Source organism: Aspergillus japonicus (assembly GCF_003184785.1).
Source record: "Aspergillus japonicus CBS 114.51 unplaced genomic scaffold BO86scaffold_74, whole genome shotgun sequence".
Taxonomy (NCBI): domain Eukaryota; kingdom Fungi; phylum Ascomycota; class Eurotiomycetes; order Eurotiales; family Aspergillaceae; genus Aspergillus; species Aspergillus japonicus.
Genome location: NW_020291711.1, coordinates 127,920 through 151,872, shown reverse-complemented (window position 1 = coordinate 151,872; position 23,953 = coordinate 127,920). Strand labels below are relative to the sequence as shown.

Here is a 23,953-nt window from a genome sequence, read left to right as displayed (position 1 = left end):
GGGCGAATTGAGCGGACTCCATTGTCATCTCAAGGGCTCCGGTGGATCTGTCTTCATATTTCTTCTGACTGCAGAAATTGAAACCGTAATCTATATCTGCTAACCGGGGATTCAGGTTCAGAATCCATCCTAGCATAGTCCGAGGACAAGAAATAAGTTTACGCTTGCTGATTACCACTGGCAGCTCCTCCAGCATTTAGCTGACACTGGAAAACCTTATTGTCCAGTCCTGAAAGACTGCGCCAATTCTCATCCAGTGAGGCCAGGAGTAGTCTGATATCCTACAATATACGGAGCTCACGGACAAAATTGATTCGTGATCGCTATCTGCGTGATAAAATTCGACACTAAGTTCCTCGAAGACCTTTTCACATGCTTCTAGCCCAAGCAAATGGTAATATTATCAGAATCGCTTGGGGTGAGACCTGCCTGGAGTGGCGAAAGCAGTGCATGCTTTTTGTTGAGGCAAAAAGAGTAACATTGACATCACGAAATGTGATTACATGGCTTCGAGTTTCGCAACCACTACAAACATGAGGCCCAGCAGTATGGTGTGTGGTAAGATGCATGTGTCAGTCTCTGGCTCATAAGATTCTATACCCAGAATGGCGGATGCACCACCATTGACCGAAGCCTTCTATCGAGAGTGGTTTGCGAAACAAACCGTGTTCCTGACTGGAGCAACGGGAGGTCTAGGCGGGTGCCTTCTGTTCAAACTCCTTCATCAAGTACCTGTTAAGAAAGTCTTTCTCCTCCATCGAAGCTCCGAGAAAGACACTATCGCAAAGCTAGGCAAGAACATGCCCGGATGTATCGATCAAGTCATGCGCACAGATCAACTTGAATTTCTCAAGGGGGACATCACCGCCGCGAACTTAGGCCTGGATGTGAGGCAACTATCTATACTTCGAAAGGAGACGACCGTTATACTCAACGCAGCGGCCAATACTTCATTCATTGCAGATGTCCACGAATCTTGCAAGGACAATTGTCTTCCCGCGCTAGATTTGGCCCAGCTTGCATTAAGCTTCCCACAGCTCGCCACATTTGTGCAAGTGTCCAGTGCATACGCCAACAGCTTTCTGCCTGATGGAGAGATCACGGAAACCATTCAGCCGTTTGGTGAAGACGACATCGACTGCGAGAGAGAGCTGGACGAGATCCTCTCCTCAAGAGGAAACACCAGCTGGACAAAGCAATGGGCCTGGCCTTATGCACAAGCCAAGTACCTCATGGAACGACTCCTATTCCAGAGGTACGGATCTCGGCTTCCCCTCCTCATCCTACTTCCCTCCGCCATCGGGCCAGCTCTTCAAGATCCATACCCTCTCTTTGGTCCCGCGGGCTCTAACCCTGTTGAGACCGCCCTCGGGTCTTATCTGGCCACTGGGGGCGGGAGTCGGGTCTGGAGAGCCGCGAGCGGCTCGACCAGTGGCAACTACATTTTGGACGGGATTCCCGTAGATTTTGTGTCAAATGTCTGCCTGCTTCATGTGGCGCAAGGGTCACAGGGAATTATCCACGCTGCTGCTCAGCTATACGTGGTCCTCACAATGGATGAGCTGATGGCCCTCGCCTCGCCTCACATTCCGCCAGACCTGGCGGTGCCGGCACCGTGCTTCAAATGGGACGTGAGTGGGAGCATGGAGCCTTGCCCTGTGGCGACCACTTTCGGTTTCCAGGGCCGTAACTGGATTTTCGACTGCAGGCGATCAAAGTCCTTGAGGGCCGTCGGTGGCCCACTGAGTTTGAGCCTTGACGGACATGACGCAAAGGCTTATATAAAGGGGCGGATTGAGAAGATCATTCCGAGCACTCGCGCAACGAAGAAGAGGGTTGCAGCTAGGCGAAGAGGTATGTCAAAGCTATGACGGAGCCGGTTGATAACGTCCTTTGAAGTAAGTTCTTTGGAGCTTAGTAGCGTGACGAACTTTTGTAGGGAAATTCAAATATACTTCAAATGCATGTAGTATGGTGACGGAATGAGACCGAGGCCGTTGAATGATGCCGATGAGAGAGTCATCTGACCCCCAGCCATGATGCTCAGCCTTGTCGATCTTGGCGGGGCGCAACACCCTTCCTTATATCTACAACGAAGGATAGCCTCATACCCCTCAGCCAGAGACTAAAATTGTTGGCATTAATGACATTTGAAAATGCCATCCTATATCTCCAGTGTCCTGACCATATTGCATCGACACTCAGCTCGCACATCACCAGCATCAAATCTATCACAAGAACTAGTCGGACCTCATCCGAGCTTGTTCGAGGAATCCTCTATACAACAGGGCGACATGTCCGATCTCCCTTCGAAAAGCCAATGTGCTATTCATCTCGAGCTGTTGGAAGCGTTCTATACTCTTCGTATCCGGGTTACTACCTCGAGCAGGCTGAAAAAAACTCTGGATCGGAAACACAACCACAAGAGATACTCGATACTCCCTGGACGCATAGAACCTTCCGAGAGATGGCACAGGTTTCTATCAATCGCAGTTACCAGATTCCAGCAATGGGTTCGAGCAGTGAATCACCATCTTGAAGCCAAGCACCTCGAGCGGAACAGTTCTCTCCTTCTACCTCCCCTCGGTGAATCCTTCCTTTGTTGCAAACGACATAATGATCACTACTGATACGGTAGCAGACATACTCATGGTATGGCATGCCTTCCTGCTCAACCCCCACGACTTTACCCAGTTCTGCAGCACCAACCACCTAGATCACATCCGCGGCCTCTCATTTCCCTGGAAAGCGATAGTAAGTCCAACCGACACCTCCCAACCCAACAAAAATGCTTCTCACCTATAACACAATCTCAGCACGAGGCCCTATCTCACGACAACTGGAACTACACTCTCCCAAGCAATACCTCAGCCTGGCTTCGCAGCGAGCTGAGCATCGCACCAGACCTAGTTACAGCACTATCAGACAATGAAGCCACCACTCTCGAAGCTATAACCCCACTGACCCCATCAGAGCACATCTCGTTGGTGGACAACATCCTCCGACAAGCCATCTTCATGGACAAAATGCATGATTTCCTCTGGATCCGTAGTCCCGCGCTCCAGGGAACCCTCACCCGGGCACTCGCGCGCTATGAGCGCTTCGTCGCCTTGTTCCGTCTGCACCCGGGAACAACGCTGGTCCCTACTCTGGACGTGGATTTGGTTTGGCACACGCATATGTGTAGTGCTGCCGTGTACGAACAGTCGATGCTGGAGCGGACGGGACGGTATATCAACCATGATGATAAGCTTGGAGAAGAAATCCTTACCGGGGGGTTCGATGCAACTGGAAGGTTGTACGAGGCTGCGACGGGGGAGCCGTACGGGGGTTGCTTCTGTTGGGATTGCGAGGCGATGCGGTCGGCTGGAGAGATGGTGGAAGGTGACGTGGAGGCGGGCGCGCGAAAGAAGATTGAGGAGGAGGTGGACTCTTGCTGGCGAGCTGAGATGGCGAGGCGCAAGTAGATGCTTTTTGGGGGTGTTGTACCTGTGGCTCGGACTTGTCTTGAGTTGCTACTGCTGCCACTCTAGGCCCTGCTACGTTAGCGTGACGCTTTATGTTCTATACTTTATCGTAGGAGACAACACGAGCGACGAGTTCAGAAGACTTGGAATGTTTCAACATAATAGCAACCTTGGTCGAATCGAGGGAAGTGAAGAGCGGGTTAATGGCACGTTCAATAGCGCAGCTCTTATCCTTGGTTACTCCCTGGATAGGCTTCCAGGCATATTGCATACTCCGCCGTCGAGGCTAAGCTAGTCCTGAAACTACACCTATCGCTAGCGATTACCAGTGTGACCAAGGCAGATCCATGTCTCCATGCCCAGCCACAATGGCACAGCCAGAATGCAGGTGATGAACGCTGGACCCATGACTGTTCTCCGCTCCGCTGGCGCTTACAGTTGCTCATCAGTCCACGGAAACCAACCCATCTCTCCGCTTAGCCGCTCAACGCTCATCACACCGGCATGGACCCCGGGAAACATAGCTTGACCTTCACGCATCATATCTTGGACGGGGTGGTTCATTGGATGTGAATTCGTTCTGCGTCACGCCTCCGCCGCCTGTGCCAGAAATGTCTTCGAATCGCCGCAAGGAACGATACGGCCAACCCGTCACTTCTCACAGCTCACAGACCCTGTGGATGGCTCACTCCAGGCAGGTTATAAGAAGCTGGAATGAGAATGAGTTCTGCGGGTGATACCAAAGAGTATCTGGCCGACATCAATGATCATGGATACAGAGTTGACCAGCGTCCTATGCCCACCACCGGTTCCAATGGATCTCCTGGGGCTGAGGAGGCGGGTTGGAAGCGTGATGGCAGTCGACGACTGCAAGAACAGGTTGATACAAGTGAGCCTCTACTATAGTCCTTCAGACTTTAGAGGAGCCATCGCTGACGATGCAATGGTCAATAGGACCTATTCTTCGAGGTCGAGAGGCTTCACTCTGCTCTCCTCGACGAATGCACCAAGCTGGAGAATGAGAGGTTCCATTTCATTCAAGAACTTACTCAATACAGGACGGAGATTGCAGATCTGAGACACAATCAGGTAGTGTTCCTACATACTCACACATACTGCAGGTCTATATGAAGACACTAATGACGCAGGCAAAGCTAAGCTTCGTGTCTATCCTCGTCGACGGGGACTGTATGAATGTACGCCAACCGACTCTCCAACGACCTACGTAAGCTAACGACACAGTTAGTTCAACGACGCCCTCATCCAAGAAGGCCACAACGGCGGCCGCAGAGCTGCACGACTGCTACTCCAGTCCGTCGAGCGCTACATCCGGGACATTGATCCTCAAGCCAGCCCCGGCCTGCAGTACAGAGTGTGTATCTACGCCAACCTGCCCGGTCTCGAGAAAGCCTACCGGGAAGCCAGAGTGCTGTCCTCGTCGGAAACCCTCGACCCATTCGTCCGGGGTTTCAACATGGAAGATAGCCGGTGTGATTTCATCGACGCAGGAAACGGCAAAGAATGCTCCGATGTCAAGATCCGAGGCATGCAACCCCCCAACTTGCCCTCTTCTGCTGCATGTAAGGCCCAACTAGTCTGACTGGCTGGCTGACAACAAAAAAGCAACCTTCGAGCGCGACATCCTCGACGTGCACTGCCGCCGTATCATATTCTGTGCTGCCACGGATAACGGCTACGCCCGCCTCCTCGGCTCCCATCGAAGGAGCAACCGCATCACCCTGGTCGAGGGGGCGCCATTCGCCTGGGAGATGGAACAGCTAGCCACTGAACTCCAAACAACCGCATTCCCGGCAGTATTCCGGGCTGCGAAGCTCCCCGCTCGTGCATCCTCGTTCAGCGCCGCTGCAACCGCTTCCGCCAACGTTGCCGCTATTGCTTTACCAACCACCGGCGGCACGCCATCCCCGTCTCCTCCCCGACGGGACTATGCTACCATCGCGAAAGCGAACCTCCAGATAACCCCCTCGTCTTCCGCCTCCTCCTCGGCCTCCTCTTCTGCCACCACACCCACTTTCCCAACAGCCAACCCATCATCCCAGATAATCTTCGACATCTCCCCCTCTTTCTCTTCAACGCCCCCACTCCCAAAAATCCACTTCAACGCGCAAGACCAACGCATCGACCCCCCCCTCCGCCGCGCGAGCAGCAAAGAGAACTACGAGCGCCTCCGCGCGGCCAAGCTCTGCAACCGGTACCACCTGCAGGATGACTGCAGCTACGGCGACGGCTGCACGCACGCGCACGGCCGGCGGCTGACGAGCGCGCAGGACCTCCACGACCTGCGGTGCATCTCGCGGACGAGCGTCTGCGGCGAGGGGCTGTGGTGCACGAACCGGAAGTGCGTGTGCGGGCACCAGTGTCCGCGGGAGACGTGGCGGGACCATGAGATGACGGAGTGTCGGTTCCCGGAGGAGATGCATGGGGTGGATCGGGTGGTTGTGCGGGTTGAATAGGTTGACTTGAAAGATAAGTGGGTGTAGTGGTACTTTTGGCAGTAACAGTTTATTGATTTATGGTGACTCTTTTCCGGTTCTCCGGTTGAAACATTTTATATACGTGATTCCCTTCGTGAATCCTCCCTGCCCATATTACCTACCATATATGCCATCCATCTCCAATGCCTCAAAGAGAAGACCTCGGCCGACGATCACTTGAGTCCGAAACCGCAAACCTGTCAGAAACAAGTCCATTAACACAACACAATCCCAACCCTCCCCAGCACGAGTCTTCCCTCCGTGAACCCATGAGATCGCAGTCTGAGCCCCAAGTCCCACCACAAAAACAAAGGAAAAGAGAAAAACCCACTAAGCAAACAAATACTTGGCAGCATGCTCGACATGATCGTCCGCGAACGTCGCCATCGTGTAGTAACTGTGATCATAGTCCGGCTGGTAGCGGACCTTGATGCCCTCGACGCCGGCCTCCTGGGCGGCCTTCTCCAGGTTCTCGGGCAGCAGTTGGCCTTGCTTGTAGAAGTTGTCGCCGGTGCCCTAGTTGCGGTGAAATTAGCCCTGTGCTTCTGCGTCCACCCAGACTAAACCCTCCCCGACCAAATCCAGACCAGCAAACCCCAACAACATCCAGAGACCCACGCCAAAGAAAAAACGGTGTTGAACCGGGGGGGGGGGACATACAACATCAATCAACACATCCAACGGCCCACCCTTCCACTTCCGCACCAACTCCGTCGCATCATGCTCCTTCCACTTGGTGTCCCGCAGCTCCTCCCCAAAATATCCCCCAAACGCCTTCTGGCCCCAGGGACAGTTGATCGGGTTCGAGATCGGCGCGAACGCCGAAACGGACTTGTATTTACCGGGGTTGCGGAGGAACTAAAGCAGCACGTAGAAGGTTAGTATCAAGCAACTCTCCCCTTCCCCCTCCCCCTCCCCAAGCAGCGGACAAGTAAACGCGACGGAAAAAAAAAAAAAAAAAAAAAAAAAAAACCCACCAACGTCAAAGCCCCATGCCCCCCCATACTATGCCCGGTAATACTGACGCGCTCCGCATCCAACACCGGAAACGCCCCGAACACCACGGCGGGCAACTCCTCCGTGATGTACGTGTACATGTTGTAGCCGGCGTCGTAGGGCGCCTGGGTGGCGTCGACGTAGAAGCCGGCGCCGGTGCCGAAGTCCCACGCGTCGTTTTCGCCGGCGAGATTGAGGCCGCCTTGTTCCCCCCGGGGGGTTAGCAATCAGGTTTACAGGAATTGCACCGGAAAGGGCAAGGGCAGGGGCAAGGGCATGCGTACGGGGACTGGTGTCGGGATACAGCACGGCCATGCCCTTCTTGCTGGCGCCGTGCTGGAAGAAGCCCTTCTCGGAGCAATTGTCCGCGGTGCAGGTCAGGCCGGACAGATACAGCAGGACGGGGATCTTTTTGGTATCATTCTGGAAGGCCTGCGGCGGGAGGTAGAGGTTGAAGGACATCTCGCACTGGGTGGAGGTGGCGGCGTGGCTGAGCTTGAGGAGCTTGCCGCCGAAGGAGGCGATGGTCGCTTTGGTGGTGACGGACATTTTGGACTTGGTTTCTGAGGTCCGAGTCTGGGTCTGAGGCAGAGGCAGAGGGAGAGCTTCTTCTCGGAAGGGAGGGGAAAGGAAGAGGAGGTATTAAAAAAAAACAGGAACGCACCGGGAAGGAGGGGAAGGGAATGACGATGAGGGGTTAGGTTTTCCGCGGATGAGGGGAAAATGAGGGGCGCCGGTGGAGCATCGGGAAATTTTCCCCTTTGTGGACATGACATATCGTTACTATACAGATAGCAAGTCTACACTTGGCGATGGAGTGTATGTTTATCGTTCTTTTTGCAGGTTCGGCCGCTATCATGTACGTTCTATTAGGGGAGTGTTCGAGAGGCCCCACGGACTCTTTATCCTCCTGCAAGATCGAAGGCAGTGACTGGGGTAATCTGATGCAGGATCTTGACCGTACAATCGAGTGACCAGACAGAACTCAGAAAGAATGATATCAGATGTATGAAACGCTAGCAATGACAGGGGTAATAGGCTAATCAACACCACTTAAAGAAAAACATCAAGACCAATTCATCACATCCCGAGTGCCCCATCGGCTTACTCCAAAAACACCGAAGGGATGCCGTAAATCACAGGCGCAGCCCCATTCAAATACTTCAAAACGCAAGCTTGTCGTGACTGGCAGACAGCTTCGTCCAAGGCCATCGCCTCCTCCTCGCCACCAAAGAGGCCCCACTTGTCAAAGGTACTCTTCGCGAACCGATCAATATCCTTGTCCGTCACATCCCACAGGGTAGCCACCAAAGCCGGGCTCCCCGCGTGCAGGTAGTTCATCGGCGTCCCGTATGGCTCGTACTCCCCGGCTTCCGTCAGAGCGCCACTGCTACAGCCCATAAGGAAGGTGATGGCGCATCTTTCCAGCCGCTTGATGGTTCGGCCTCGGATATACTGTGCACCACTGCCGTGGCCGAAGTAGAGGAATAGACTCTTGGTCTCCAAGCCATGCCTGAATTCGGCTTCGGTCGGCTCCCGCTTGGAGATCCCCTTCCAATGTTCTAGCCCGAGGAGTTCCTTCTCAAAGGTTCCCTGGGTTGTCTGCAGATCACCAGTGGGGTTCAGGATATACGTCCCGTTCCTGCTATCGATGCCGAACTCATGTTTGCGACCCGCGCGGTCAGTCTGGAACTGCAGGATCCGATCCCGAAGGCATTCCAAGGATGGCACACGGCACACAGGAAGACCCTGAAGACATGGAAGAGACTCCCAAGGGAACATATGTAGCGACTTGTCGAGAACCAGCACTGTGCTATTCGGTGTCCGCCTTTTGTGATCGTTGCGCACAGCATCGTGATGTCCTCTGAGAGCATCCAGAGTTTCCACGACCATCATATCGAAGTCGATCTCGTCGTACGCATTGCGTTCCCCTTGGAACTGCAGAATATCCACAACAAAGTAAAGTAGATCCATCAAGGTTTCTTCGGGGTCTTCCTGACTCTCTAGATCCTTGACACCCAGGAATAATTCCAGAACGTTCGGGTGTAGTGTCAACTGTGGGCCCTCGGCGCGTCTACCTTTCTGTCGGGAAGGTAGGTGTTTGTCTAGGACATTCTGGAAAAGAGCCGCGAATCTCTCCAAAGATTCGGTTTCGTGAGGCATGGGAGAGAAGATTCCCCGGAAACCACCAAACCAGACGTTCTCAATGTTTTGTAGCAGGTTCTCCATGCGTCGGTCCAGGGCTTCACGGTTCTTCCACCATTCCTTCTTCGATTGCCGGTCGTTCTGGTGCTTAGCGGCATGCGCACTTTGGTTCGTCAGCTTGATGAGTTCCTTCATTTCTTCCTTCCCATCTTCGAAAGTGAACTGATCTTCCTCATCGTCCTCGGAACCACGTTTGAGTGGTAGTCGCAACAAGAAGGGTGAGCGACCCTTGTGCAGCCTGGAAACAACAAATTCAGTACTATCAGCACTAAGGGACAGAGAAAGAACATTCCAATTCTCTGGAAGGATCTCAATGTAGTCCTCTGTGAAACGCGAGTAAAGATCCTCTTCAAGCTTGGCCTTTGCTTCAGCACTTGGCCAAAGCAGAGGGTCGCAGTAGTTTGCTAACTGCTTATCGAGACTGATGGCAGCTCGTTCACGCGTAAAGGCACCTATGCGGCCTATTTCGTTCATGTTTGCTGGAGACTGAGACAATAAGCCCGAGCTCTCCGGTACAGTGACATGAGAGAGCATGGAGATACGGCTCATCAGGCGAGAAGCTGCGTGACTATCAAGAGTAGATCCTAATGTCGTGGCGGTGGGAAAGATTGCGTTTAGGCTCTCCCCGGCTTTGGACAACATTACGGAGAAGTCCTCAGTCGGCTTGGCGGATTTAGCCCTCGTGCTTCTTGCTGGCGTACGAGCTGGAGCTCTTGTCTTCCGTGTGGATGATGGCTTACTAGTGCTTGACTTGCTGGGGACCTTGCTTGGGGACTGGAGGGATGGCAGGGAGATGGTCGATTCTGGGAGAACACAGTAAACTGCATGTGTGGCAAAATGCCGAATGGCATCCGCAAGCAGATGCTCACTCTCGCCAATCTGCAAAGATATCTGACTGTCCCGAGACGTCGCAAACTTGCGGGCATTGTGGAGGGTCATTGATGCTTTCTCGAAGTCGCGAAGCGTGCGTAAACAGGCTGCTTGCTGACGAAGAATCTCGCTTCGCAGATGCGACAAGGAAGTAGACTCGGACTCGGACTGGCTTGGTGTGGCTAGTGTCTCTGTAGCCTTGGATGCATTTGAAGCGGACACCGTCGCTGCGCGAGTCCTGCGTGTTGTGGTTGTTGTTGTGGCGGCACGTTGACGTGTTTTCCTGGCCGTTCCCTGGAGTTGCAACTTCTTCATCTGGTCTTCAAGATTCGGGATTGTTGCAGAGGCATCCAATCCATCAGGACCAGCCACTTGAGTCATCAAGCGATCAGCCTCGAGAAGAGCATGCTGCTCGTCAATATAACGGCCCTGTGCCCTGTAAAGAGAAGCAAGGCCAACTTGAAGCGAGACGAGTTCCACACTGCTTTCGAGTTGCTTGGAAAGAGACTCCGCCGCCTCGAGCAGTTCCTGCCCCTCAGAGAGGTGACCCCCGAAGATCCAGTGGGACCCAAGCTGTGCCTGAGATGCAATGAGACGGACATTCGCATTCAGAGATTTGTTGATCTTGAGAGCTTGTTCTCCGTAATATATAGCATCCTGAAATAGACCGTGGTGTGCTGAGAGACTTGCCAGATTCAGCAGGGCGGTATGATGGGAGCCAATATGAGGCCAGAAAGGGGCACCCTGGGAATAGACAGGATTCGGCACGGGAGCTGCTTGCGCAACCTCGAGCTTTGCCATTCCTTCCACCACAGTCTCAAGTTCAGAATTATCGTTAGCCTGAAGCATCTTGTCTTGTTTCTTCTGAGAAAGCTTCTCAATCTTGGCCCAAATTCTGCAATTCAACCGGACAGAAAGCTTGGCAAAAAAGAGAGCATCATTGACCGATCCCTGAGCGAAAGACAGCCGAGAGCTCATGAAGGCTGCGTCAGCAACAAGCCGCTCCCAGAGAATCTTGGACAACGTGGAACAGCTGTTCAGATCTTCCTTCTTCTGGTACTTCTCGTACAAAGCTCTGGCTTTGGCGAGCACGGTCGCCGCTTGGTTGATATCGCCAGTTTCGAGGAGGTAGCCGACGTGTGCCAGTCGGTACGACAAGATCGCCAAGCATGTGGTATTGGAATGAGTGAGATACTGCTCCGCCCGCTTCAAGAGAGCGCTGGCTTTCGTGCAGAAGCCAAGTCGACTGTATTGGAGCACAAGCCGTGATAGGACAATAATTGCTTCAGAAAAATCACCCGATTCTTGAAGCTCCGTGGTCTTTAGCACCAATTCAAGTGCAGAGAGCTGCAGCTTCCAGAGCCCGTGAATCTCGGTGTAGTCAACTATCGCCCTCATCTGAAGTAGATAGTGGTCGAGGTCGCCGATTTTCAGAAGAAGAGACTCCAAGTCTCCGCAGTCTCGCAGCATTGCACTCCATGACGAAAGAACTGACTCCAGGGTTGAAGGTAAAAGGTTACCCTCATGGAGGCCGAGTGTAAGTTGAACCGAGTTTTTGAGATGTAACCATAGAGAACCAAGGTCGGAGTCCTCGCCGACGTCCTCCTGGTCAATGCATTGGAGGCCGACGTCAATGACACTTGATAGCAATTTCGAGTCCATCAAACCCGGATGCTCCAAAGAGAAGCGAAGAATTGTAAGAACAACGCGCAGAAGACGAATGGTGTGGGTATCAAAAGAGTACAAGTTGAAGATCTGAGTGATAAGCAAGGTAAAAGTCGATCGGAAGGCCTCGTCGGAGCAAGCATTGGCGGGAAATTCAGCCAACACCCCCAGTTGCCACTCCATCAAATGGCCTCTTTGGCTCAGATCCAGGCTGTCGTCATCGAAGAAGCCGTGCGTTTTCGACTTCTTGGATCTGAGGTTCAATTTCAGAAGGGCATACAGAACGCGGCCAAGCATGAATCCATTGCTTTTAGGATCCTGGCACATTTTGTGAGGAAAGCACCCAACCGTAGATGAGATCACTTGGTCGAGCGTGCCAGTATGTATGTGTTCGAAGATCGACTTGTGGAACGCCTGTTCTGATTCACGAGCATATCCCCCTTCCAGATATGTGTGTGCTAGTCGCTCATACTTGAGGGGTGCGAACCCAGCAACACGTTGCGAAGGCGAGCAATTTGACAATAAGGTCGCGGATTGCTTCAAGATGGGCAGAAGCTCACGATACCCTTGACCAGACTCTTTCTCCTTCACATACCGAGACCAAAACATATTCGACAGTTTGACGAATGCATTACCGACACTTTCAACGACTGGAGAGCCGGGCTGCTTCTCCCCCTGAGGTTCTATTATCACGAGTAGTCGCTGGCAGTCGAGTAAGGTCGGTTGAATATCTTCCCATAAGGGCCTGCCGGACGTGATAGACAATCTTCCGACCGCGAGGACAGAGTCCACAGCCGCGAGCGCAATATTTTGGGATGCAGCGACACGCCTATCAAACGACTCGATCTCCTTCGGGTCTTCTTCCGTCGGCTTGCGCCCAATGTATCGGCGCAAGAAGCGTATAAACCCGTTAAGATATTCCAGGATCTTAGCGCAAACATCGTTCTGCTCCTCACCTTTATTCTTCTCTTTTGACATCACATCTCCAAACCAGTTCATCGCTGCCTTCTTGAGCTTTGCTGCTTCGACTAGAAGTTCATCAAGATCGTTTGAACTTCCTTTGAGAGACAGACACAGAACATTCGTCGCGTCCGTGATCACACCGGGCAGAGCAGCAGCCGTGAATTTGGCCGAATGCATGATAGCTTGAAAGTGGAGAGACGCGATTTTGCAGCGGACCGTAGCCAAGGCAAGGCATTGACCATTGAACAGTGGGGTTATGGACTCGGTGAATAGCTTCAGAGCCTCCTCAAAGCACCCCGCATCTTGGGCAAACTGTCCAAGAATCGCTGCTATCCTTGCGACAGACACATTGTCCTTGACACTCGCAGTTGACCTTTTCTGAACGCTAGTGAAAGCCGACTGAAGACGGACAATGTGCTTGTACAGAGTCGCAAACTCCGTCTTGGTCACGCCTTTGTTCTGGTGAATGAAGCTAGCCAAATACCGAGCCATCGGATCCCACATTTCTCTTGCGTCATCGCAAACATGCCCCGAGATTTTCCAGGACATGCAGCGAATTTCGAGGGATAACAATTGCAGACTCAAAGATGTCATTGGCTTCAACTTGCTGGAGGTCTGAGTAGTAGTGGAGGATAGGGACAACACGGTGTTGGACAGTAATTGGAGTTGTATCGCGGCTTTTTCGGCAGTCAGCGCTCCAGACTCGAGGGCGGCTAGGATGATATTCGCTGGGCTGCTGGGATCTGATAGCTGCAGCGAAGGAGCCAAGTTCTGAATAGTTGTGGGTTTCTTTTCGTTTAAAATGAGTCGCAGGGCATTCGACTGAAAAGTTACCAGCAATCCAAGCAACGGTCGCATCTGACCTGGGGCGGGGAAGCTAAGCAGATCAGACATCTTCTCTTTGACTGCTTCTTCTTCTGACTCCGCGGGGCTTCCTTTCCGGCTAGGTGCTTTCTTTCCATTCGAGTCCTGGGGTTCCAGAGTTTGTTGTGTTCTCTTCTTCAGACCCCGCAGTTCTTTGTATGCCATGTCGTTAAGCCCAAGCGACAGAAGCCTTCCCGCCAGAATACAAGAACCCTGTTCAAGCTGCATGTTCAGACCCCCATCAACCTGGTCACTCTTCAGAGTCCTCAGACAGGCTAACGATGCGGCCGCACAGGCAGCCACGGCGGGGATACCATTTTCAAGAGCGGTCGCATTCGTTTTCCGAGGTGATTTCGTGACGCCGCGGGTAAGAGAGGCAGAATCGCGTGGCGTCGACGCGCGAGAATCCTCTCGTTTTGTGCTGGAGTTGAGTTTCAGAGCCTCCGAGAGGGTCTTGAGTGTCGTGTTGAATACCTCGGTGGCCAGAACAAGCTTCTCCTGGTTCGATATACGTGCAGCATCTTGTTCCACCACTGTGTTCATTGCTGCTTCCGCCGCAGAAACTTTCGTCCTTGTCCCCCTCGTTGACTTTGTCCTCGTAATCGTAGTAGTCGTCGTCGAGGCTTTTGTTGTTCGCGCCGCTCGTCTCACTGTGGTGGGCTCCGCGTCTGTGGGCGCTTTCGAGGCCCCGCGGAGGAGTGTTTGGAGGGATTGCACGGTGGCCGTCGAGCATGTCGAGCTGGAGCGGACGGCCAACTTCACTGATTCCAAGGTGGAATCAGGAAGAAGTGTTGCAACCGTCATGACTGGCGGGGAGGGGGATGGGGAGTGTTCTGCAGACAATGTTGTCTGCGGAATTGGCGTCTGTCAGTCGAAGATGGAAGATCGAGCCAGGCCCTCAGTCCGATGTGGTTATGACATCCGAACGGGCAAGCCAAGCAAACCCGCGTTGTCGCAGCAACAACCTCCTCCACCATCCTTAAACAGGACTAGCGTGTACTTCGTGCCCGCCGATTGTCAACTGGGGGCCTGAGGCATCGAGCACATGGTACCCGGGACTTTGGATAGAATTCCAACGGAATCGCCCAGTAACTTAGACCGAATTGACCTTGTCAAAATTTTGCTGTCACAAGACACATCTCACTCGAGCCATGGCCTCAATAACTATGAATCCCGCTCGACTCGCCCTCCGAACGACAACCAGAACCCACCCCATCCGCAGACCACCAGCTGCGCAGATCCGATTCCCGTCGTCCCCGTCATCACAACTACTAGTAGAAAGCCGCCGTTATTCCAGCGGCACCTCGCGATTCATCCCCCGGTTCGCGCACGCCGACGTATGGACCACGTTCATTCCAGCATTCATCCGCAACCGCTTCACCGGCAAAGGCAAGCCCTACACGCCCAAGTCGAAGGAATGGAACCCCGCCAGCTTCTACATCATCATCTTCATCCTCATCGGCTCGCAGGCCATCCGCATGATCGCGCTCAAGAACGACTACGCCGCGTACAGCCGGTCGACCGATGCGAAGATCCGGCTCCTGCGGGAGGTGATCGAGAAGGTCAATAACGGGGAGGTGGTGGACGTGGAGAAGCTTCTGGGAACGGGCAATGAGGCCAAGGAGCGCGAGTGGGAGGAAGGTTGGTTACTCACTTTTTTGTGTTGATGTTCCCCCCCCCCCTTCTTCGAGGAAGGGAAGCTGTCGGCATCGGCTAACTTGATTGATTGTTCGCTCTATAGTTCTCCGGGAGATTGAGGATGAAGACTCTCTGTGGCATCGCAAATCCACCACACCCTCCGCTCAAACACCCCAGAAGGCGAAGGAAGAGGCCGTTAAGCCTGTCGCAAAGGATCCGGTCATACCTGCTGAGACTCCTACAAATGCTGAACCGGCAGCAAACTCGGAGACGAAACGGAAACTCAACTTTTTCTGAAGAGCTTGTGTCGATAGAAAGACTGATGCAAGGCAAGGTCGCCGCACACCAATATTTCACCCGTGGCATGACGTGGGTTTTCTGCAACGGTGGTCTTGTGACGATAAAGCTTGCCTGAATCACTCTCAGTATGGTTGAAGGATGTGTAGGTTCATGATCTACGTTTAACTATGCCGTGGCTGACATCTGTAATGCAGGTAGATTTGATCCGTGTCTTGATAAGCAAGCCCTTGATGATATTTTCGCCTGCACTTACACCCGACACATACCTGGGGTCAATCCCGCACGACCTATGTATAAATACAGACCGAGAAAGGGATGTTTAGTCTTCCTGTGCTGAGTTTCCTTAGTGATATCACCCCCATGCCACCATAGCCACAATTCTTGTGGTCGGGTACCCTCAAATGTCCCACCAGCGAGCTAGAGACCTGTTTTTATGCGCAATTCCCTGTACTTATAGTCCGCAGTCAGGACAAACATGTATCTAACCTACCATATACCCCCTTATCCCATTGCAGGTAAACTCGGGTGGTCAAAATGCCATAGCCGAAAATGGATAATCTCCATGAGGCAGTATGATCAGGATGTATTCTCGAAACTTCTAGTTGATTGATTCTTCAAGATAGAGATGGCCAAATCAGGTACCTGTACACCGATATGTGACGCCCACCTATGTATGTGGAAAGATGAACAAACTGAACAGATGTGAAATCACTGAAGGACTGCTGAAGTTGGCGAGGGCAATAAGATAAAAGTCTAGATACCCAAACGGCAGTCTGGTAGCAAGAATCTCCTCTCGAGTCTATCTGCTTTTGTTACATGTAGTGGTGTGGACATAGGACTTGGGGAAATCAACAAGAAGTGGTCTTTGCCCCAGCCAGGCCAAGAAAAGATCCAGTGACAACGGAAAGGGCTGCAATGGAACGGGGGGAAACAAACACTATTTTCATTCAGGACAAAGGGGAAATTAGAAAGAGAAAGCCAATCATCGCTATGTAAACAAAGGTCGTACGTGTCTATTGTTGCTGGGATTGTTGCAGAAACTTGGGCCAGCGCTCTGCGGTGGGGACCCGAACGCGGCCGATGTTCTCGTCGAGGTCCAAGATCAATTTAAGAGCGTTTCTGGATCGGAGGTAAGGAAGCGGTGCCTTGGCCGTGGTCAGACCGACGCCGGGTTCGACTTGTCCAGCGGGCGAGACCTCCTCGTGATCGCCGGGCATGGGAAGCAACTTTTGGAGAACCTCATATGCAGCCAATGTGAAACCAAACTGCGGGGATGAACGAAGGATACGGGCAGGGCCACCCTTGAAGAAGGCCTTGAAGCCTTCTTCCTTCCAGACGGTGGCGGCGCAGTGACGGAGGCCAGTGTATCCGACTTCACCCTTACGGGCTTCCACCTGCAAGCGGGTCTTGATGACATCGCAAGGCGTAGTGAGATAAGCAGCAGGCATACCAGCAATGGCACCGGCAGTCAACAATTGCAGAACACCAAGCTTGTTGGTCTGGGATTCCCCAAAGAAGTCGGACTTGAGATGAGCGTATGTCGGGAAGTAGATTGCGGAGAAGGGAACTGGAGTGTCGAGGTCAGCACTAGCGGATCGAGAAGGAGAAGGCACTGCTTGAAATCACTTACCATCGCGAAGCAGGCAGGCACTTGCACCCTTGTACAAACCAACCAGACCCAGGTTCTTCACGATCCAGAGGGCAGAGCGACGCGGAGCCCCCTCGACGGACTTGGCAATTTCACCTTGAACTTGAAGACGAATCTTGACGATCTCCAGGGGATTGGTGAAAATCTGAAAGAAATCGTTTAGCCCACTGATCAAAATAGCTTACTTGCTGGGAGAGCGGGAACTTACAACTTGACAGGCTCCTGCAGTACCACCGGCCAGGATCTCGTGTCCGGTCCAGATCTTTCCATTCTCCTTGTTGGTGAAATGGCCACGAACAAGATCATTGACCGTGAGTTTGATGGCTTTTTCGGGAGCAACACCAATCAGTTGAGGGATGACACCAGAATACAATCCAAGGAAACCCTCGTTCCGAATAACTTTCCTGGCACAGTCGATCGAGTTGTTGTACAATCTCTCTCCCACACGGGTTGATCGCTGATTCTGCATGCGAGTCTTCACCAGGTCAATGGGGTAAACCATGAAGGCACCGAAGGCACCCGCAAGACTGCCGAGTGCGAAATGGTGCACAGACTCGAGCACGCTATGCAGGACCGACTTGGTCTTGTCAGCCACCTGATGAGCCTTGTCCGAGGCGATCGTTGCTGCCTGACCAGCAACCGCGAAGGGCATGCGCCATGAAGCATCAATAACCTTGGCAAAGTCTTTCTGCGAAAGCCGTCCAGAAGGCGCGTCCAGTCCAGCAAAGTGGAACAAGATATCAGCTTCCATTGGAGTGAACAGAGAGAAGCGAGTGACGCGGGCAGCCTCGTTAAGGAAATCAGCGCGCGTGATTTTGCCATCGGTGGTCTTCTTGGTCGCTTCGCGAACAATGACATCGATCATATCCATTTCGCGCATGATGTTCTGGAAAGCACGGACAGTGGCATAGGAGATCTTTGTGCCAGTCGAGATGTTGCACAAACTGGGGAGATTCTCGAGAACATAGTCGGACAGCTTGTGTTTCGACGTCTCAAGAATGATACGCTGGAAGTCCTCAGGTTCAATGTAACCATCACCGTCCTTGTCAAACACGTGGAAGGCCTGTCTGATGCGCTCGCCCTGCAGACCGCGAAGCATCTGAGCGAATTGGGGATACGTCATATCATGTCTGGTCTTTGTCCGTCCGGTGTACAGGGAGGCCCATTCTGAGTTCCAATCGAAAGGTATGCTGTCGCTAGTCTTGTTCAGGTTGTACAGTTGCTGGAAGTTCTCCCATTTCACCGAGCCAGTTCCTTCTGTGTCAAAGAGGCGGAAGGCGATTTCATACTCGGCGTCCGGTTTGCCCAGGAGGTTCTCGAAGGTAGCCCAATCGGCGAGAGTGAGCTTTCCGGTTCTCCGCCTGTCGGCAACAAGAAACAAGATCCCATAGTGTTCGCGTTTAATCTTGTGCTGTGGTTTCACGAAGAAAATCCGTCAATTAGCCACAGGTCGGATCACGGCTAGTCGTATGACACATAGAGCGACGGCTCACAACAAACAGAATGCGCGGAGAGATTTGGTTCACTTACATAGTCCTCGTGCTTGGGAGCGATCGCGTCGATGAAGTCGTCCTCCGACATGTAAAGATCTCCTGATGCCTCATCTTTGCGTGCATGGCGCAGGAAATGACTCTTGATCTGCTGCGACGGCTGAGGCTCCGAGGAGCTGCCGACCAAGGACTCCTTGACTGCGTCCTTCACGCTGGTCATTGTGAAATGCAAAAGAGACAGAAGTGAAACCAAAAACAATCGATTCAAATCCCAAAAGAGAGAATGCGCCGACTAAGACAACAAAGAAACTGAACGGCAAGAGGGTGATCAACCCAGGTGGTGGAGGGAGAAGTCGGAGGAAGAAGGGGCTGGGGATAAGAAAAGTGAGTGGAGACGGGGAGGCCAGACAAAAATAACGGGGGGAGGAAAGGCTCCAAAGCCCAAACAGTGGTTGATCGATCAGTTAGTATGCTGAATCTGGAGTGTGAATCATAGATGTGACAGCTGGAAACTGTGGATGAGAAGTTGGAGAAGAAGTAAGCAAAGCCTTTCTATCTAATGTCTAGTGTCTAGTGTCTAGTGTTTACAGTTGTTTCATTGCGTTTTTTTTCTCTCCTCTTTCTCCCCCATAGTTCCTTTTTTGTTCATGCATGCTTTTATTACTGACTAGTTATCGGATAAAAGACTCTGCTGACTTTGGGCTACTCACAAATTCACAACATCTAGTGACGAATCGCTCATCAGCAGTCCTCACCGCCTCTGGTCTAATGCGTGTTATCTAGTAATTAACCGGACCGATGAGGCCTTTAACCTCCCTCTCCCTCTATGTCTGTTTGTTTTGGGGGTGCCATCGGAGTTGAGGCCGAGCGCGGGTCAGCTGGGCCAGGGTGGCTCGCGCAAGCACACACGCAGGCTTATCTCCGGCGGCAATTCGAGCCCCCTTTGGTCTACCAGATCTCCAAATCTTGAAATTCTACTACGCCGTACTGTGTTTGTTCCATCGAGATTCTTGGTGGCTTTGTCCTCGAAAGTTCCAATTTAAGCACAGGTCAACTGTCAAAATCTTCACGTTGCCTCCCAGCCCTGGCCAACAAAGTGACTCAAAACAATGGACGGAGGCAACAGACCCAAGGGACCAGCCAAGCGCCCCTCACGGAATTTGCCATGGCCATGGACCACCCAGTTTTCCATGGGAGGCGTACCACACGGTAACACCGGGACATTGACTGGCCACCCGGGACTCGATGTCCATCGACCCCTGGGGCCTGGGGCCCAAACCCAACAAAGGCAACACAGCGACCTGAAGCAGAACACTTCCAGTGTGGAAGATGATGCTTGATCAAGACGGAGGAGGTTGGTCATGATGCATGCGCATTCAAAAAGTGCGCAGTGCGAAGAAGGAACTGGAATTCGTGCGAGAGCGATAGCCATCAGATTCTCTAACCACTGACTTCATTTCCCTACTATTTCCGGCACCTCGCACAGCTCGGAGTATGGATATGCGTTATGAGTGCAGAGATTGATGGTATGAGCCTGGAGGAGCCTGGAGGACCACCGCCCAGTACCCGATCTCGGCGCAGGTGGCCAATGTTCGGATTCAAAATTCCAGGCCTGGATCGGCAGTCGCCGCACGGTAGGGCGATATGTTACTATGTATGAGTAACTTTTGGTCTGGTCGGCCACTTCGTACACGTACTGTACAGTACTTCGACCCCCGTAACTTGTAAGAGAATCAAAAACTCACCCACTCAGCCCTTCAACAAGGCAGTGATTTCATTTGCCCTCACATGACATTCTCGTTCGACACTGGGCACACGCACCCATCGGCCCGATTGTTTTTCGAAGGACCCGCGAATGAGCTGCCAGAGCCTGGAAGTGATTTGCCCACCAGAGAAGGAGGGTCCGGAGTCGGTGGAGTCAATCGCGGCGGGACGTCGGAAGCAGACGAAGACGAGGGAGGGCTGTTGCAGGGCGGGTTCTTCTTACCTAAGAAATTGCTTTTACCCCGTAAGTCGGTGCCAGCTGGGTAGCGGGCTCAAAAGTTTGTTTCGCGATTTATTCCGGGGTTGATGCCAGAGGTCCAGCACTGAGCAGGCAGGCAATGGTCATCACTCTTCCTGGCTCCAACAAGCCTGTGCTGGCAGTAGCATAACCCCAGCTTTGAACAAGAATGGTCCTCTTAGCAGTTTGTCGGGAATTGTCGCAGTTGCTCCGAATAGCTCGAGTCCTGAGCCAAGGAATACGGGGACACTTCTGCTCCGGAGCTAAGGCCAACTTACTCCCGATACTAAACACCTAACTTATAACTTACTTCGATTATTCGATTATGCAGTGATCATGGCAATTGTGCAGGAGGGGGGGGTGGACGGAGGGTTCAATGCTTGCGGAGCAGCTCCGAGGTCAGCTCCAGCATCGCATCTATTGCTGCTGAGTTCCGACCCTAGCAATTACGCAATCCCTTGGAGTCTTCATCGACGTACACCACCGGCGCATAGGGACACTAGTGCACTGTAGCATAACTATCAATGCCGGACGGGATTCCTGCGGAGGGGAAGGAGGGAAGAGGTCCCTGCTTAGCTACAGTGCAACCAACCTGGAGAGGACAGTCCTCCGTACTGTACTGTACATACAAGTGCCGCGGCGGGCTGCTCCTAATACTATGTAGGTAACTTAGTCTACTTTACCTACCTTAGCTAGGGGGACGGACTCCAGCTCGGGGCTCGGGGCTCCGTGGGCAGCTTGATTTCGTCTCGTTTTGCGTGGCAGTGACTTGCCTCTTTGGGCTAAATCACGCGACATAATACTTTTTTTCAACTGCTACTACGGAGTAGTTACTAAACCTCTCGATTCAGTTATTCTGAGGAGAACCAATACACGCTGGCGGCTACTAGTACTACCTTACTAGCAAAACGTGCTCATTTGAAACCATAAGATCTCGTCGGAGTTTACATTCTATACCCATGAGGAAAGGCGATGAAATTGAGCCGTAAACTGACACCGTGCTGTGTGATAGGATCATGGGTTTATATGTTTCAGCACGGCTTGATTTGAACTAATAGATGTTAGGGTTGCTGGTGACCATACTAAGTAGTCGCGAATAACCTGTCGACGACCGTCGACGAAGCTATAGAATCCACGTTATATCGATCGTACATGTACTACCGTACTATACACCAAAATGCGCGCCTCGCGCGCGCAGGATCAGCGATGCTTTGTTACTTCTTCTGATATACTCAAGTCTTGGCAATGCTTAGCTGCAGACTAATGGCTACAGTCTACCGAGGTCTCAATTGCAGAGAGGACAGTCCAGCTTCTTAGTATACACGGTAGGTCTGTGGTTAGAAGTTCTGTTCGTGAGTGCGGTACTCATGCATATCGATAGCCTCATCGCGGAAAGACGATGCATCCCTAATAATATATAGGTCTCAAGTCCAATGGCTAACCCAACCATCCCGTCGCCCTCTATAAGTTCAAGGCTTCTCTAGGCGAAGCAATCTAAGCACCGCTCTCTCTATCGGCAGTAGACTCAGCATGACGCGGTTGAACCTGAAAGCGGTGAGCACCACACATGCACCAACAACAGCGTCCAAAATGAAGTGATTGGCGGTCGCAACGATCGTTAGACCCATCATCATAGGCCACAACGGCGCGATCACCCTTAAGTACCAGTGGGGGCTGAATTTGAGCAGACACAGCGCAATGAACATGGAATTTCCAAAGTGAAGCGAAGGCATCGCTGCGATCGTGAGCTGGAACTTGTTCTGCGTCCAAGCCGAACCGCCCTTGTTGCTGTGCAGGACATCGACAAACCCGTACTCTTCGGGGAGGAGACGCGGGGGCATGCACCTCCAGAGAGTAAGGATCGTAAACGCAATGACATTCTCAAATGCCAGCGTGCGTCGGAGCGCCTGGTACTTGTCGCGCTGGACAAAGGTATAGCAATAAACCACAAATACCACGCCAAGAACGATATGCGAGTAGTATACACGCGCCAAAAAGGGCATGAGCCACGGAATCTCGTTGAGGATGTATCTCTGAACCGTTAATTCGACGTCAAGGTGGAGGAAATGCTCTAGGTGAAGGATCGAAATAGCATGGCGCTCAGCTGTGTCGAAGATCTCCTTGTGGCCGGCAATCATTCGGGCAGAGAACGCTCGCAGCCCTTGATAGATCTTGGATGTTCAGTCAGGATGTGTCCCTTACGTATTTAAGTGAGCATATCATACCCAGTAGGTGAGCAACCAGTACAAGATTTCCAGCAGAAAAGGAAAATGTGCTAGAAGACGAGACTGAGGTGTCCGGCGGTTGCGGAGCGAACGTTCATCGTCTGCATTTGGCTTCACGTCCTCAAGACCATCTGCAAGCAACGGTGATTCCACGCTGGGGACTTCCAGCGATCTGACATGCTTGCGTCGGTTGATCAAAGTACCCGTGGTGAAAACCGCGACGATCGCTGTACTTGTAGGATATACATCAGCCACTATTCGGATGCTGCGGAAATCCCATGAATTGCAAGTATAACTTACCTCCAGGCTCCAGGAGATTTTGGAGACCGCCCATTGTGTTGAAAGATCGACAATGGCAGGCAGCGATATAGGTTGTCAAAATGGCAGGGACGCTGTGAACTGGGTTATATTTCAACATTCGATTTGGCTCTCTGCGGGCCGGATGCCTGGGAACACTAGTTTTAAGGAGACTGTAAAATGAGACTGTTGACGTCACCCGATCCAGCCTTGTCCAGCCTTGTCCAGCCTTGTTTGATTCGCGATCGAGGCCTTTCGGTCAACCTCAAATCATGGATCCAGAAAGTGATGTATGTTGGGCCTTGTGAAATCCGAGTCCAAAGCCCCGAAATCTGCAGAGTGGCACATTTGATGGGGAGATATTGAGGCTTGGAGGGGAGTTGCATCCGACTGTGGCTGCCGTTCGTTGTCATTCTGGACGCCTGACCCGTGAGTTTTGGTCTGTTTGCATGGCTGGCTGTCCAATGTCCGTACAGGTCAATAACATGTTGCCAGCTTCCAGCATCTATATTATGCACGGTAGCTCTGATCCCCACACCCCATGATGGCTTACCGGCTTTGATTTGGTTCGTTCTTTTCTGAAAGCATAAGCAAATCAGCATGGATAGCAATGCAGTACAACAGTCCGTCGACTTCAATCCCACTAAAGCAGAGATTGGAAACTCGGCCTGAGAACATGATCAAGGCCACCGGGAGTGGACCTTCCTCCATCTAAGCTAAGCCAAGCTTAAAACACACTGGCGATCATGTCATTGTGGTCATCAAGCCAGTTTCGCACGGTGGAACTTGACTGGGCCAGCGTGAGCAAGTCTACCTCGAGCATGCATT

The 23,953-nt window shown here is 52.4% G+C and overlaps 8 protein-coding genes across 8 annotated transcripts; 4 read left to right on the top strand and 4 right to left on the bottom strand.

Moving 5' to 3' along the window:
• Positions 1 to 605: 605 nt before the first annotated feature.
• Positions 606 to 1,951, top strand: BO86DRAFT_370871 (uncharacterized protein; the record flags this gene model as incomplete). The annotated part of the gene is made up of 1 exon (XM_025670298.1): positions 606 to 1,951. One exon carries the CDS (start codon positions 606 to 608, stop codon positions 1,869 to 1,871), a length of 1,266 nt encoding a protein of 421 aa, XP_025523324.1. The 3' UTR covers positions 1,872 to 1,951.
• A 140-nt stretch (positions 1,952 to 2,091) lies between these two features.
• BO86DRAFT_347466 (uncharacterized protein) lies at positions 2,092 to 3,632 on the top strand. Its single transcript, XM_025669282.1, has 3 exons — positions 2,092 to 2,586; positions 2,642 to 2,754; positions 2,817 to 3,632. The coding sequence occupies exons 1-3, from the start codon at positions 2,157 to 2,159 to the stop codon at positions 3,465 to 3,467; spliced, it is 1,194 nt and encodes a 397-aa protein (XP_025523323.1). The 5' UTR covers positions 2,092 to 2,156; the 3' UTR covers positions 3,468 to 3,632.
• A 649-nt stretch (positions 3,633 to 4,281) lies between these two features.
• BO86DRAFT_370864 (uncharacterized protein) lies at positions 4,282 to 5,959 on the top strand (the record flags this gene model as incomplete). Its single annotated transcript, XM_025670297.1, has 5 exons — positions 4,282 to 4,356; positions 4,422 to 4,556; positions 4,616 to 4,663; positions 4,714 to 5,047; positions 5,091 to 5,959. 5 exons carry the CDS (start codon positions 4,282 to 4,284, stop codon positions 5,939 to 5,941), a joined length of 1,443 nt encoding a protein of 480 aa, XP_025523322.1. The 3' UTR covers positions 5,942 to 5,959.
• Positions 5,960 to 6,056: 97 nt separating this feature from the next.
• BO86DRAFT_392692 (S-formylglutathione hydrolase) lies at positions 6,057 to 7,629 on the bottom strand. Its single transcript, XM_025672862.1, has 4 exons — positions 7,243 to 7,629; positions 6,940 to 7,160; positions 6,623 to 6,820; positions 6,057 to 6,478 (listed from the first exon to the last, which is right to left on the bottom strand). Exons 1-4 carry the CDS (start codon positions 7,505 to 7,507, stop codon positions 6,293 to 6,295), a joined length of 870 nt encoding a protein of 289 aa, XP_025523321.1. The 5' UTR covers positions 7,508 to 7,629; the 3' UTR covers positions 6,057 to 6,292.
• Positions 7,630 to 7,942: 313 nt separating this feature from the next.
• Positions 7,943 to 14,387, bottom strand: BO86DRAFT_392691 (C50 family peptidase). The gene has a single exon (XM_025672861.1). It carries the CDS (start codon positions 14,327 to 14,329, stop codon positions 8,063 to 8,065), a length of 6,267 nt encoding a protein of 2,088 aa, XP_025523320.1. The 5' UTR covers positions 14,330 to 14,387; the 3' UTR covers positions 7,943 to 8,062.
• A 424-nt stretch (positions 14,388 to 14,811) lies between these two features.
• Positions 14,812 to 15,460, top strand: BO86DRAFT_294648 (DUF5321 domain-containing protein; the record flags this gene model as incomplete). Its single annotated transcript, XM_025667400.1, has 2 exons — positions 14,812 to 15,166; positions 15,267 to 15,460. Coding segments are annotated over 2 exons (549 nt in total), but the record flags the coding sequence as incomplete, so codon positions are not given.
• A 593-nt stretch (positions 15,461 to 16,053) lies between these two features.
• On the bottom strand, positions 16,054 to 19,154 carry BO86DRAFT_392689 (citrin). Its single transcript, XM_025672860.1, has 4 exons — positions 18,642 to 19,154; positions 17,320 to 18,522; positions 17,094 to 17,256; positions 16,054 to 17,030 (listed from the first exon to the last, which is right to left on the bottom strand). The coding sequence occupies exons 1-4, from the start codon at positions 18,819 to 18,821 to the stop codon at positions 16,477 to 16,479; spliced, it is 2,100 nt and encodes a 699-aa protein (XP_025523318.1). The 5' UTR covers positions 18,822 to 19,154; the 3' UTR covers positions 16,054 to 16,476.
• A 2,918-nt stretch (positions 19,155 to 22,072) lies between these two features.
• Positions 22,073 to 23,162, bottom strand: BO86DRAFT_323321 (phosphatase PAP2 family protein; the record flags this gene model as incomplete). The annotated part of the gene is made up of 3 exons (XM_025668421.1): positions 22,073 to 22,774; positions 22,829 to 23,055; positions 23,129 to 23,162. The coding sequence occupies 3 exons, from the start codon at positions 23,160 to 23,162 to the stop codon at positions 22,073 to 22,075; spliced, it is 963 nt and encodes a 320-aa protein (XP_025523317.1).
• Positions 23,163 to 23,953: the final 791 nt, after the last annotated feature.

What these genes read in the sequence shown, in the direction of transcription:
- BO86DRAFT_392692 (XM_025672862.1), bottom strand. Translation starts at nt 7,507, where the DNA reads ATGTCCGTCACCACCAAAGCGACCATCGCCTCCTTCGGCGGCAAGCTC. An exon ending in GTATCCCGACACCAGTCCCC is followed by an intron (nt 7,161 to 7,242) that starts GTACGCATGCCC and finishes GGGGGGAACAAG; the next exon opens with GCGGCCTCAATCTCGCCGGC. An exon ending in GGCATGGGGCTTTGACGTTG is followed by an intron (nt 6,821 to 6,939) that starts GTGGGTTTTTTT and finishes GTGCTGCTTTAG; the next exon opens with TTCCTCCGCAACCCCGGTAA.
- BO86DRAFT_347466 (XM_025669282.1), top strand. Translation starts at nt 2,157, where the DNA reads ATGCCATCCTATATCTCCAGTGTCCTGACCATATTGCATCGACACTCA. An exon ending in TCTCCTTCTACCTCCCCTCG is followed by an intron (nt 2,587 to 2,641) that starts GTGAATCCTTCC and finishes ATACGGTAGCAG; the next exon opens with ACATACTCATGGTATGGCAT. An exon ending in CATTTCCCTGGAAAGCGATA is followed by an intron (nt 2,755 to 2,816) that starts GTAAGTCCAACC and finishes ACACAATCTCAG; the next exon opens with CACGAGGCCCTATCTCACGA.
- BO86DRAFT_392689 (XM_025672860.1), bottom strand. Translation starts at nt 18,821, where the DNA reads ATGACCAGCGTGAAGGACGCAGTCAAGGAGTCCTTGGTCGGCAGCTCC. An exon ending in CTGCAGGAGCCTGTCAAGTT is followed by an intron (nt 17,257 to 17,319) that starts GTAAGTTCCCGC and finishes GATTTCTTTCAG; the next exon opens with ATTTTCACCAATCCCCTGGA. An exon ending in TGCCTGCCTGCTTCGCGATG is followed by an intron (nt 17,031 to 17,093) that starts GTAAGTGATTTC and finishes TCGACACTCCAG; the next exon opens with TTCCCTTCTCCGCAATCTAC.
- BO86DRAFT_392691 (XM_025672861.1), bottom strand. Translation starts at nt 14,329, where the DNA reads ATGACGGTTGCAACACTTCTTCCTGATTCCACCTTGGAATCAGTGAAG.